General features: G+C 47.0%; 1 protein-coding gene across 3 annotated transcripts in view; it reads left to right on the forward strand.

Annotated features, from left to right (window-relative positions):
• Positions 1 to 14,289, forward strand: part of ARHGEF12 (Rho guanine nucleotide exchange factor 12) — a 244,174-nt gene that overhangs the window by 101,940 nt on the left and 127,945 nt on the right. For 2 of the 3 annotated variants that reach the window (XM_079787790.1, XM_079787791.1), the window contains one exon: positions 432 to 489. The exons of the other annotated variant lie outside the window; for it this stretch is intronic. In XM_079787790.1, the coding sequence (XP_079643916.1) occupies positions 432 to 489 (58 nt within the window). The remainder of the gene's footprint in view (positions 1 to 431; positions 490 to 14,289) is intronic. 3 annotated transcript variants of the gene reach the window in all.

The raw sequence follows: 14,289 nt of genomic DNA on the forward strand, positions 1-14,289 counted from the left end.
GGGAAACTAAAAGTAAATTGAATATTATTTTGGTAATAATTTTTTTATCTTTTAACAATGCATATGATTTTAACAAATCACTGCATTTATAATTAAAGGCAAAGAGATACTTTCTATATGCAAGAGCCCTCCACTGTGAAGGCTTGTAAATCTGTTGTACGTTATGTTTCATCATCTGTCATGGTGAATACACTGCAATGCCCTTTCATTCAAGGCCTTGTTTTGCATTCAAGTTCATTTTATTGCTGAGTATATCTGATGGGACAGTGGTAAAAGTGAAATATTGAATCAGACATATACATATTTTAGTATATACATAGTCCCATCTACTGTATTATAATTGACTATACTACACATAATAATTCCTGAAATCAGTTTACCTATGTGTCTGTGGAATGTATCTGATATGCACTATTTTCATTTTCTTGCAGGTGAATGGAACTCTGGTGACTCATTCAAACCATTTGGAGGTGGTAAAGTTAATCAAATGTAGGTGAATGTTGCTGTTTTGTTTTCTGAAACCCTGAAGCAAGGATCAGCAAACATTTTCTATAATAGATCAGATAGTAAATACTTTAGGCTTTGCGAGCCCCATGGTTTACAATGTGACTTTGTCATTGTAGCACAAAAACAACCCTGAACAGTATGTAAATGAATGGGTGTGGCTGTGTTTCAATAAAGCTTTATTTGCCAAAATAGTATGTGGCTAGGTTAAGCCGCTTGGCTATAGTTTGATAAGTCCTGCATTAAAGGAAAGTCTGGGGTGAAAATTCTTAACCAAATACTTATTTCCTGTCACTTCATAGATGTGGTTGATTATGCTGTCCTTGTTATCTTGGTAATATTGAAAACATATATTTGAAAGAAATGTCTAAGCCACCTGAGACGGGAGGGGTGGGGGGGAAGATTGGACACAATGACCTAGATCAGTGGTTCTCAACCTTTCTAATGCCGCAACCCTTTAATACAGTTCCTCATGTTGTGGTGACCCCCCAACCATAAAATTATTTTCATTGGTACTTCATAACTGTAATTTAGCTACTGTTATGAATCGTAATGTAAATATCTGTGTTTTCCGATGGTCTTAGGCTCTACAGCAGCAATTCTCAACCTGTGGGTCGCTGTGACCCACTAGCAGGGTCGCCTAAGACCATCGGAAAACACAGATATTTACATTATGATTCATAACAGTAGCAAAATTACAATTATGAAGTAGCAACAAAAATAATTTTATCGTTGGGGGTCACCACAACAGGAGGAACTGTATTAAAGGGTTGCGGCATTAGAAAGGTTGAGAACCACTGACCTAGATGAACAGTAACCCTTAAAAAATGTATATTCTTAAAATTCCCCCAAATCATAGTACTTATGACAATTAAGTATAAAAAGAAAACCTTTTTAGCACCTCAAATGTGGTGAAATAACTGACAGTGAGTTCCATAGTAGTGTTAAATTGCCAAAAATGTGAAATACTGTACATTTAAAAGTTCTATTGAAAAGTCTAAGAGAAAGATTTTTGTCAATTAAAGATCAGTTACGTGAAGAAGTCATTTACTTGGAAAATCTCATTTTTTTCTTCATTCTAGATAACTAATGAATGTCTTCCGTTGAGTCTTTCTGGTCATGGTTAATTTTGCTTTCTGTTTTCTCCAAATATATATATACATATACATATACATATACATATACATACATATATATATATATATATATATATATATATATATATATATATATGTATATATATACACTAGAGGCCTGGTGCACAAAATTCGTGTACGGGGGTGGAGGGTGGTGTTCCTCAGCCCAGCCTACAATCTCTCCAATCTGGGACCCCTCAAGGGATCGTGCGCGAATGGGCAGTTGGACATCCCTCTCACAATCCAGGATTGCTGGCTCCCAACAGCTCGCCTGCCTGATTGCACCTAACCACTTCTGCCTGCCAGCCTGATCACCCTCTAACCACTCCCCTGCCAGCCTAATTGACACCTACTTGCTCCCCGGCCGGCTTGATTGCCCCTAACTGCCCTCCCCTGCCAGCCTGGTTGCCCCTAACTGTCCTCCCCTGCTGGTCTGGTCCCCCCAACTGCCTTCTCCTGCAGGCCTTGTCCTTCCCAACTGCCCTCCCCTGCCAGCTCGGTCACCCCTAACTGCCCTCCCCCTCAGGCCTGGTCACCCCCAACTACCCTCCCCTGCAGGCCTGGGTTCCCCAACTGTCCTCCCCTGCAGGCCTGTCCTCTCTCCCCCCAACTGCCCTCCCCTGAAGGCCTGGTTTCTCCCAACTCCCCTCCCTTGCAGGCCTGGTCCCTCCCAACTGCCCTCCCTTGCAGGCCTGGTCCCTCCCAACTGCCCTCCCCTGCTGGCCTGATCACCCACAACTGCCCTCCCCTGCTGGCCATCTTGTGGCGACCTTCTTGTGTCCACATGGGGGCGGCCATCTTGTGTGTTAGAGTGATGGTCAATTTGGATATTACCTCTTTATTAGATAGGATTTTATGGTGCAACAGACTTTATCTGTCTATCTATTTATCTATCTATCCAGTCTATCTATTTATTGTTGAGAGTATTACAGAATGTCCCCCATTGCCTGTTCCACCCTGGCCCACCCCCCACCAGGTCTTTAGCACACTATGGTCTGTGTCTGTGGGTTATGTATAGATGTTTAAAAGTTCTTTGGTTGATCTCTGCCTGGCAGCCCTAACCTCTTCCCTCTGAGATCCATCAGTGTGTGCCATGCATCTCAGTCCTTGGATCTATTTTGTTTGTTGGTTTATTCTATTCATTAGATTCCATATGAGTGAGATCATATGATACGTATCTTTCTCTGACTGGCTTATTTGCTTAGCATAATGCTCTCCAGGTCCCTCCATGCTGTCGCAAAGGGTAAGAGATTCTTCTTTTTCATAGCTACAATAGAGAGGCCCAGTGCACGAATTCGTGCATCAGTGGGGGTACCTCAGCCTGGCTTGCGGGATCGGAACAAAACCAGCTCTCTGACATCCCCCGAGGGGTCCTGGATTGCGAGAGGGCTCAGGCCAGGCCAAGGGACCCCATCAGTGCACGATTGGGACCAGGGAGGGACTGCGGAAGGGTTCCAGGGCGTGTCTGGCCCCATCTTGCCAGGTCCTGATCGGGGCCGATCTGGGCTGGCCAGAGAGGGATGTGGGAGGTTGGCTCCAGGGCATGTCCGGTCTGTCTCACTCAGTCCCAATTGGCCAAACCCCAGCACAAATTAACCTACTGGTCGGTGCGTCTGTGCACATCATAGCGAGCAGTTGAACGGCCTTAGCATATCATTAGCATACTAGAGGCCTGATGCATGAAATTCGTGCATGGGGTGTGTGTCCCTCAGCCCAGCCTGCACTCTCTCCAATCTGGGACCCCTCGAGGGATGTCCGACTGCCAGTGAGATCGGGCCTAAAAAGGCAGTCGGACATCCCTCTCACAATCCAGGACTGCTGGCTCCCAATGCTCGCCTGCCTGCCTGCCTGCCTGCCTGCCTGATTACCCATAACCGCTTCTGCCTGCCAGCCTGATTGCCCCTAACCACTCCCCTGCCTTCCTGATAACTCCCTAACCACTCCCCTGCCAGCCTGATTGACTCCTAACTGCTCCCCTGCTGGCCCAATTGCCCCTAACTGCCCTCCCCTGCCAGCCTGGTCACCCCTAACTGCCCTCCCCTGCCGGCCTGGTCACCCCTAACTGCCCTCCCCTGCTGGCCTGGTTGCCCCTAACAGTCCTCCCCTGTAGGCCTGGTTGCCCCTAACTGCCCTCCTCTGCCGGACTGGTCGCCCCCAACTGCCCTCCCCTGCTGGCCATATTGTGGCGCCCCTCTTGTGTCCACATGGGGATGGCCATCTCATGTGTTGGAGTGATGGTCAATTTGCATATTACCTCTTTATTATATAGGATTATGCTTTGATTGGTTGAATGGATGACTGGACAACCAGACACTTAGCATATTAGGCTTTTATTATATAGGATAGTATTCTATTGTGTAAATGTACTACAGTTTTTTATTCACTCATCTACTGATGGGCACTTGGGGGGCTGTTTCCAGATCTTAGCTATTGTAAATTTTGCTGCTATGAACATAGGGTTGCTTATATTCTTTTTGTTTGGTGTTTCGGGTTTCTTAGGATATATTCCTAAAAGTGGGATCACTGAGTCAAATGATAGTTCTATTTTTTGAGGGAACTCCATACTGTTCTCCACAGTCTGCATTCCCACCAGCAGTGCACTAGGGTTCCCTTTTCTCCACATCCTCACCAGCACTTGTTGTTTGTTGATTTGTTGATGGTAGCCATTCTGGCATGTGAATAATTTGTATCTCTCCGATGATGAGTGACATTGAGCATTTTTTCATGTCTCGTTCCTGTCTATATGTCCCCATTGGAGAAATGTCTGTTTAGGACCATCACCCATTTTTTTAAATTGGATTGTTTGTCTTTCTTTTGTTGAGTTCTTTATATATTTTGTTGAGTTCTTTATATATTTTGGAAGTTAACCCCTATGAGATGTAGCATTGGTAAATATGCTCTCCCATGCAATGGGTTTCTTATGCATTTTGAGGATGGTTTCTTTAGCTGTGCAGAAGCTTTATAGTCTGATGTAGTGCTATTTATTATTTTTTCTTTTGTTCTCTTGCCATAGGAGATGTTTCTGTGAAAATCCTGTTACATGAGATGTTTAAGATTTTGCGGCCTGTGTTTTCGTCTAAGATTCTTATGGTTTCATGACTTGTAATTAAGTCTTTTATCCATGTGGAGTTCATTCTTGTGTGTGGCATAAGTTGGTGGTCAGGTTTCATTTTTTTGCATGTACCTGCCCAGTTTTCCCAACACTATTTATTGAAGTGACTGCCTTTAATCTAATGTATGCTCTTGCCTCCTTTGTCAACTATTAAATAAGCATAATGGCATGGGTCAATTTCTGGGTTCTCTGTTCTATTCCATTGATCTATATGCCTGTTCTCGTGCCAGTATTAGGCCAGTACTATAGCTTTGTAGTATAGTTTGATATCCAGTATTGTGATCCCTCCAGCTTTGTTTTTCTTTCTCAAGAGTGCTAGAGCTATTTGGGGGTGTGTTTTTTTTGGTTCCATATACATTTTTGGATTGTTTGTTCTTGATCTGTGAACCTTGGTATTTTAATAGAGATTGCATTGAATCTATAGATTGATTTGGGTGGTATGGACATTTTAATGATGCTAATTCTTATCCATGAACACTGAATATGGTTGCACTTGTTTGTATCTTCCTCTATTTCTTTTTTCAATGTCCTATAGTTTTCTTAGTACAGGTCTATTATGCCCTTGGTTAAGTTTATTTCTAGTTACCTTAATTTTTTAGTTGTAGTGGTAAAAGGGATTTCTTTTTATAGTTTCTAAATCAGAGATCATTATTTGTGTATAAAAATGCCTTTGAGTCCTAGCTGGTTTGGCTCAGTGGATAGAGCATTGGCCTGTGGACTGAAGGGTCCCAGGTTTGATTCCCATCAAGGGCACATGCCCAGGTTGTGGGCTCGATCCCCAGTTGGGAGTGTGCAGGAGGCAGCCGATCAATGATTCTCTCTCATCATTGATGTTTCTCTCTCTCTCTCCCTCTCCCTTTCTCTCTGAAATCAATAAAAATACACTTTTAAAAAATGCCATTGATATCTGGATATGAATTTTATGTCCTGCTACTTGGACAGATTCATTTATTAACTCTAGTAGTTGTTTTTTGTTTGTTTGTTTGTTTGTTTTGGATTCTGTAGTCTTCACTGTGTACAATATCAGGTCATAAAAGAGAAACATGCAAATTGACCATCATTCCGCTACACCCGCCAGCAAATCAGGAGTGAGTATGCAAATTAACCCAACAAAGATGGAGGTGGCCACGGAGCTGGAGCGAGCAGGAGGCTTGGGTTGCCCCCGGTGATGGAGGAAGCCAAGCTTCCCGCCTGCCCTGGCCAGCCCTGGCCTCAGTTCAAGGCTACACAGTTTCAATTATAGAAGATAAATAAATTCCAGATACCTGCTTCTAGCCGGCCCTGGCTTCCGCTCAAGGAGGCACTGACAAAAAAAAAGAAAAAAGAAAAAAGAAAAAAAGGAGAGGCTGGGAGCTTGGGTTGCCAGGGGGTGTGCCCAGCCAGCAAACAGCCATCAGCGCCTCACCCAGGCTGGCCAGACACGCCAGCTGGAACCCCAACCCTGAAGGGGGTGTGGCCAGCCTGAAAACAGCCCTCAGCCTCTCACCCAGGTGGGCCACACCCACATGGCCAGATTTCTATAAACGGGCAGCCGAACACACAAGATGGCTGCTTCCATGTGATCAAAGATGGCTGCCCCCATGTGGACACAGGATGGCCGCCACAAGCTGGCTAGCAGGGGAGGGCAGTTGGGGATGATCAAGCCTGCAGCGGAGGGCAGTTAGGGGTGACCAGGCCGGCAGAGGAGGGATGTTGGGGGTAACCGGCACTGCAGGGAAGGGCAGTTGGGTGGGACGCAGGCCTGCAAGGGAGGGAAGTTAGGGTTGACCAGGCCTGCAGGGGAGGGCAGTTGGGGGCAAACAGGCTGGCAGGGGAGCAGTTAGGCATCAATCAGGCTGGCAGGGGAGTTGTTAGGGGGTGATCAGGCTGGCAGGCAGAAGCGGTTAGGGGCAATCAGGAAGGCAGGCAGGCAAGCAGGTGGGAGCTAGCAGTCCTGGATTCTGAGAGGGATGTCCGACTGCCCATTTAGATAGGTGGGATCGGGCCTAAACGGGCAGTTGGACATCCCTCGAGGGGTCCCAGATTGGAGAGTGTGCAGGCTGTGCTGAGGGACACCCCCTCCCCGTGCATGAATTTCGTGCACTAGGCCTGTAGTCCTACCTAATAAAAGTAATATGCAAATTAACCATCACTCCTGTATACCCATAAGCCACGCCCACAAGCCACACCCACAAGCCAGTCAGGAGCAAATATGCAAATAAACCCAACCAAGATGGCTACAGCCACAGAGATCAGGAGGGAGGCTTGGGTTTCCCAGGCAATGGAGGAAGGCAAGCTTTCTGCCTGCCCTTGCCGGCCTAGGCCTCCACTCAAGGCTACAAAGTTTCAATTATAGAAGGTAAACAAATCCAAACAGAAATGGCGGCAGCCACGGAACTGGAAAGAGTGGGAGGCTAGGGTTGCCCCCGGCAATGGAGGAAGCCAAGCTTTCCGCACACCCTGGCTGGCCCAGGCCTCTGCTTAAGGCTACAAAGTTTCAATTATAGAAGATAAATAAACCCCAACAGAAATAGCTGCTGCCACGGAGCAAGCAGAAGGCTTGGCTCCGTTCCAGGTTACAAAGTTTTAATTGTAGAAGATAAACGCCAGATACCAGGGTCTCTGCTTGGGTCGCCAGGGGGCGTGGCTGGCCTGCAAACCACCACAGGCCCCTCGCTCAGGCCGCCCCATGCCCTAAGAAAACCCCCACCCTGATCCGGGACACCCTTCAGGGCAAACCAGCCAGCCCCCACCCGTGCACCAGGCCTCTATCCTATCTAATAAAAGAGTAATATGCAGATTGACCATCACTCCCACACACAAGATGGCTGCCCCCATGTGGTCAAAGATCCTGCCCCCATGTGGACACAAGATGGCCACCACAAGATGGCCAGCAGAGGAGGGCAGTTGGGAGGGACCAGGACGGCAGAGGAGGGAAGTTGGGGGTGACCAGGCCTGCAGGGAAGGGCAGTTGAGGGGGACCCAGGCCTGCAGTGGAGAGCAGTTGGGGGGGACCAGGCCTGCAGCAGAGGGCAATTAGGGGTGACCAGGCCTACAGGGCACGGCAGTTAGGGGTGACCAGGTCTGCAGCTGATGTCAGTTAGGGGCAATCAGGCTGGCAGGGGAGCAGTTAGGCATCAATCAGGCTGGCGGAGTGGTTAGGGGGTAATCAGGCTGGCAGTCAGAAGCAGTTAGGGGCAATCAGGAAGGCAGGCAGGCAAGCAGTTGGGAGCCAGCAGTCCTGGATTATGAGAGGGATGTCCGACTGGATCAGGCCTAAACGGGCAGTCGGACATCCCTCGAGGGTTCCCAGATTGGAGAGAGTGCAGGCTGGGTTGAGGGACCCCCCCCCCCACATGCACGAATTTTGTGCACCGGGCCTCTAGTCCTACCTAATAAAAGAGTAATATGCAAATTGACCCTAACTCTGCTACACCCACAAGCCACGCCCACCAGCCAATCAGGAGCAAATATGCAAATAAACCCCAACCAAGATGGCTGCCACCACAGAGAGCAGGAGGGAGGCTTGGGTTTCCCCAGCAATAGAGGAAGCCAAGCTTTCCACACACCCTGGCGGGCCCAGGCCTCCACTCAAGAATACAAAGTTTCAATTATAGAAGATAAATCCCAAGAAAAGTGGCGGCAGCCACAGAGCTGGAGAGAGCAGGCTAGGGTTGCCCCCGGCGACTGAGGAAGGCAAGCTTTCAACCTGCCCTGGCTGGCCCAGGCCTCCGCTTAAGGCTACAAAGTTTCAATTATAGAAGGTAAACAAATCCAAACAGAAATGGCGGCAGCCACGGAGCAAGCAGAAGGCTTGGCTTTGCTCCAGGCTACAAAGTTTCAATTGTAGAAGATAAATATATCCCAGATACCAGGGCCCCCACTTGGGTCGCCAGGGGGCGTGGCCAGCCTGCAAACCACCACAGGCCCCTCGCCCAGGTTGCCCCACGCCTCAAGGGAATCCCCACCCTGATCCGGGACACCCTCCAGGGCAAACCAGCTGGCCCCCACCCATGCACCAGGCCTCTATCTTATCTAATAAAAGAGTAATATGCAGATTGACCATCACTCCAACACACAAGATCAAGATATCTGCCCCCATGTGGTCAAAGATCCTGCCCCATGTGGACACAAGATGGCCACCACAAGATGGCCACCACAAGATGACCAGCAGGGGAGGGCATTTGGGAGGGACCAGGCCTGCAAGGGAGGGCAGTTGGGGGCAATGAAGCCTGCAGGGGAGGGCAGTTAGGGGTGACCAGGTTGGCATAGGAGGGAAGTTGGGGGCAAACAGGCTGGCAGAGGAGCAGTTAGACATCAATCAGGCTGGCAGGGCAGTGTTTAGGGGTTTATCAGGCTGGCAGGCAAAAGTGGTTAGGGGCAATCAGGAAGGCAGGCAGCTGAGCTGTTGGGAGCCAGCAGTCCTGGATTGTGAGAGGGATGTCCCACTGCCCTACATGGGCAGTCAGACATCCCTCGAAGGGTTCCAGATTGGAGAGGGTGGAGGCTGGCCTGAGGGACAACCCCCCCCCCCCTGTGCACGAATTTCATGCACTGGGCCTCTAGTATGTAATAAAAGGCTATTATGCAAATCAACCACACAGTGGAATGACTGTCGCTATGACGTGCACTGACCACCAGGGGCAGACGCTCAATGCAGGAGCTGCCCCCTGGTGGTCAGTGTGCTCCCACAGGGGGAGTGCCGCTCAGCTGGAAGTCAGGCCCACGGCTGGTGGGCACAGTGGTGGTGGCAGGAGCCTCTCTCACCTTTGCGGCAGTGCTAAGTACCCCTCGGGGGTTGTCCTACTGCCGGCTTATGGTTTCTCATAGTATTTTTTTAGAATACTTTGAATTTCTATGGTGTCAGTTGTTCAACTCTTTCATTTCTGATTCTGTTTATTTGAACTCTCTGTTTTTTGATGAGTCTAGCTAAAGGTTCATAAACCTTGTTTATCTTTTCAAAGAACCAACTCTTGGTTTCATTGCTCTTTTGTGTTGTGTTTTGTTTTTAGTTCTATGCCATTTATTTTTGCTTTGATCTTTATTTGTTCCTTCCATCTACCTACTTTGGGCTTTTCTTACTGTTTTCTGATTCTTTTATTTATAGGGTTAAATGGTTTATTAGTCCTTTTTCTTGTTTCTTTAGGTAGGCCTATATTGCTATGAACTTCCCTCTCAGGATTGCTTTCACTGGTCACGTAGATTTTGGGTTGTTGTGTGTTCATTTTTATTTGTTTCCAGGATGTTTTTGATTTCTTGCTTGAGCTCATTGGTAACCCATTCATTGTTTAATAACATGTTATTTAGCCTCCATGTGTTTGATTGTTTTTGAGTGTTTTTATTGTAGTTGGTAACTAGTTTCATGCCATTGTGATCCAAGAAGATGCTTGATATGATATCAATCTTCTTGAACTTGCAGAGACTTACATTGTGTCCTAACATGTGTCTGCCTTTGAGAAAGTCTCGTGTGCACTTGAGAACGTATAGTTTGCTGTTTTTTTGGGAAATGTTCTATAAATTTTCAATTAAATCCATTTGATGTAGTGAATCGTTTAAAGTCGTCTCCCTGTTGGTTTTTTGTTTGGAAGATATATCTGGTGATGTTAGTGGGGCGTTAACGTCCCCTGCCACTGTAATGCTGGTGATCTCTCCCTTAAAGTCCTCCAAGAGCTTTTTTATGTATTTAGGTGCTCCTATAGGGAGTGTGTATATGTTTACAGGGTTATATCATCTTGTTGGATCAATCCCTTTAGTATTATGAAGTGACCTTCTTTGTCTCTTGTTAAAGCCTTTGCTTTGAAGTCTATTTTGTCATATGTAAGTATTGTACTTATGCTTTTCTTTATGTTTCCATATGCATGGAAAATTTTCCCATCTCTTTTATTCTGGTTGGGTCTTTTATTCTGAGATCTAACACTTACAGACATCATACATATCGGTCATGTATTCTTTTTTTTAAAAAAAAATATATTTTATTGATTTTTTACAGAGAGGAAGAGAGAGGGATAGAGAGTTAGAAACATCGATGAGAGAGAAACATCGATCAGCTGCCTCTTGCACACCCGCTACTGGGAATGTGCCTGCAACCAAGGTACATGCCCTTGACCGGAATCGAACCTGGGACCCTTGAGTCCACAGGCCGACGCTCTATCCACTGAGCCAAACCGGTTTCGGCGCGGTTATGTATTCTTATTCATCTACCTTATGTCTTTTGATTGGAGCATTTAATCCATTTATATTTAAGGTTATTATAGAGTAGAGGCCCGGTCCATGAACATTCATGCACTGGAGGTGGGGTCCTTCAGCCCGGCCTGCCCCCCCTCACAGTCTGGGAGCCCTCAGGAGTGGGAGGTGTCCCGGCGATCAGGGGAAGGCGACGCCCCCATCACACCTCTGCTGCTGCCATGCCAGCAGAGCAAGCCTCAGGCAGCCCTGGACGGCTGGGCAGCCGCCATTCAAGGCTTGCCTGCATCTCGGGCTGGCCCTAGGTGGCTGGGGGGCTGGGGGCGGGTCCAGCCGCACTGCATGCCTGCCACTCTCCTCCCTCCCCCCGGCAGGGCTGAAAGGACTGGGACTCCAGTGGGGCTGAGGGGACTGAGCACCACCATCAGTGGCTATGGGCACTGCCATCTTTGTGCCGGGCATGATGGTCAATTTGCATATTCTCTCTTTATTTGATAGGATAGGTACTTATTTCTTGTCATTTGTATTGGTTATGGTCCTCTCTTGTTCTATTTCTTCTTACAGAAATCCCTTTAGTATTTCTTTAGCCTTTTTTTTTTTTTTTTGGTCTGGGAAGCTTTTTATTTCACCTTCAATTTTGAATAATAGCTTTGCTAGATAGAGTAGTCTGGGTTTCAGATCCTTGCTTTTCATTCCTTTCAATATTGTATGCCATTCCCTTCTGGCCTATAGTGTTTCTATTGAGAACTCATTTGAGAGCCTTATGGGAGCTGCCTTGTAGGTCACTGACTATCTCTCTCTTGCTGCCCTTGAAATTATCTCTTTGTTTTTACACATTAAGCACCCAGCCTGTTTTGTCTTCTGGATGGAAAGTATAGTGTCAGTCCCTGGTGACTGACATGGGGCTTAACGTGTTAATGTTTGCTATTTTAATTATGATGTGCCTATGTGCCTTGGAGTGAGTTTCTTTGGGTTCATATTGATTGGTACTTTCTGTGAGTCCTGAACTTGTGTGGCTTTTTCCTTCACCAGGTTAGGGATGTTTTCTATCATTATTACTTTAAATGGGTTATGTATTCCTTGCTCACTGTCTTTTCCCTTTAGTAACCCTATGATGTGAATGTTGTTCCATTTGATGGTGTCCCTGAGTTCCCTTAAACTGTCCCCATGCTTAAGTATTTTTTCTTTTTGCTGCTCTAATTGAGTGTTTTTTTTTCTGCCTTGCCTTCTCATTCACTTATCTATCCTCTGCTTCATCAAGCCTGCTTTTAATTTCTTCCAGTGTATTCTTGATGTCCTATATAGTCTTCATTTCTCCCTGGCTCTTAATTCTATGGCTTTTTTCATGCTGATGTAGTTCTTCCTAAGTTCCTTGTCATTCTCACTATGTTCTTGAGCATCTTTATAACCATTACTCTGGACTCTATGTGTGGTAACTTTCTCACCTCCATCTTATTTATGTATTTTTCTGGCTATATCTCCTTTCCTTTAAGTTGGGGGTTGTCTCTTTGTGTTTGTATCTGTAAATTAGACTTGCTATGACTTGCAGTCTTCTTGGGGTGGGCTTTTTTAGTACATGTTCTGTGGGACCCAGTGTCCTGTACTACTGAGTTGTATGTCCTAGGAGTAACCCTTTTGTGGGTTATTTGGGCTCTCCTGTTATAATTTGGTCTCGATTGTTGTTGTCCTGTTTGTGGGTGGGCTCTCCTCTCAGGATGGCTAACTGTAAGGCTCACCCAAATCCATGTTGTTCGAGCTGTTTTACATGTGCTAATAAGGGAAGCAACCACAAAAGTGAAGAGAATTAGTAAAGAGATAAGAAAACAAGAATAGTAAACAAAAAGAAAGAGAGAAAAAGATAATATTACTAATAGCAAAATGAAAAAAAAAGAATAGTGGAAAAGTGACAGAAAAAAATTCTTGAAGAACAAAGGGAGAGCAAAAAGTATGAATAGAGAGTAGGAAAGGAAAAAGGTAAAAAAAAGAGACAAGAACACAGAGAAAGAAAGGGAAAAAATTATGCACTGGTTAAAAGAAGAAAGGCAAAGGTAAACTGAAAGAAAGACTGAACAGGAAAAAGAAAGAAAAGGAAGGAGGCTTATAAGATATGAGAGAAAAGAACCAAAATATTAATGACAATAATACTAAAGCAATAAAGAAGAAAATATTGAAAAAAGAACAACTAAATCCAGCCACGTGGCGCTCATCTGGGTGGGACATGATCAGACGCACTGTTCTGTAATTTGATTTCAGGCTTCCCGGGAGACTTTAGTGTCAGCCAATGTTAGGAGCTGTCCACGTTTGCCTCTGGGTGTCCTGTTGTAGCGTTGGTCAGTCTGAGGCTGTCTGAGGTCCGCTCCACATGTCAGCTACTCTGCACGGCCCCCCCCCCCCCCCCTAAGTGCCTGGTTTTCCTCCAGTGTTTTCTGAAGAGTCTTCAGGGTGAAGCTAGGCAAGCACAGCTAGAGCTAGTGGGCCCCGGCTTAGAGATGACTCATCAGGCTCCCACTGAGGGGGAATGAATCTGCTGCGAAGCCACACTCCTCAGTCTACCACATCCTCCAACTCTAGTTCCCCGTCAGGTGACCCGGTGCAGGCTCAGGTTGGACATGGCCTGCCGCCCATTCTGCAGGAGAAGTTTCTGCTGCCCTGGCTCAGTGGGATTTATCAAAAGAGATCCCGAGTGAGAATGTTGCCAGTCTCGCCCTCAGGACCGGGCTAAGCCTTTTCTGCTGCTAGACAGCGGCCTCTGAGGGTCTTACTCTCGGGATGTCCTACTCTGTGCTGTTTCCCTGCCCCCACCAAAGTGTGTCCAGCAGGGGATCTGGTCTCCTTCAGGTAGGGGTGTTCCCAGCCCAAAGAGGGGGAGACAAGCTCCACCCCTCCTTCCCGGGCCTGGACACACAGGGAGTTTGGATGGGTCTCTCCACAATGCAGTCACACAGCCAGCTCACCCTCCTCTGTCTCCGCAGTAGAAGCCTTCCCATGGGATACCATCGGAAAAACTCAGCTCTGCCAGGACCGGTGCCCTTGTGCCCAGGCCCAAGCAGAAGGGATTACAAAGTCGGCCCCACTCAGGACTGAAGTCTCCACTGGCTGGTCTCAGTAAAGCGGGGCCAGTTACCCCAGCTCCACCTGTGCTCTCCTCTCTTCGGTGCAGGCTTAAGATCCCGATCTAGCCTCGCTGGTATGGCTCAGTGGATAGTGTCTTGGCCTGCAGACCGAAGGATCCCAGGTTCGATTCTGGTTAAGGGCACGTACCTCAGCTGCAGGCTCTTCCCCCGGCTGGGCTCTGGTCAGGCTCGTGCAGGAGGCAACCAGTCAATGTGTTTCTCTCACATCGATATTTCTGTCTGTCTTTCCCTCTCCCTTCCA

Source organism: Cnephaeus nilssonii (genome assembly GCF_951640355.1).
Source record: "Cnephaeus nilssonii genome assembly, chromosome: 13".
In the NCBI taxonomy this organism is placed as follows: Eukaryota; Metazoa; Chordata; class Mammalia; order Chiroptera; family Vespertilionidae; genus Cnephaeus; species Cnephaeus nilssonii.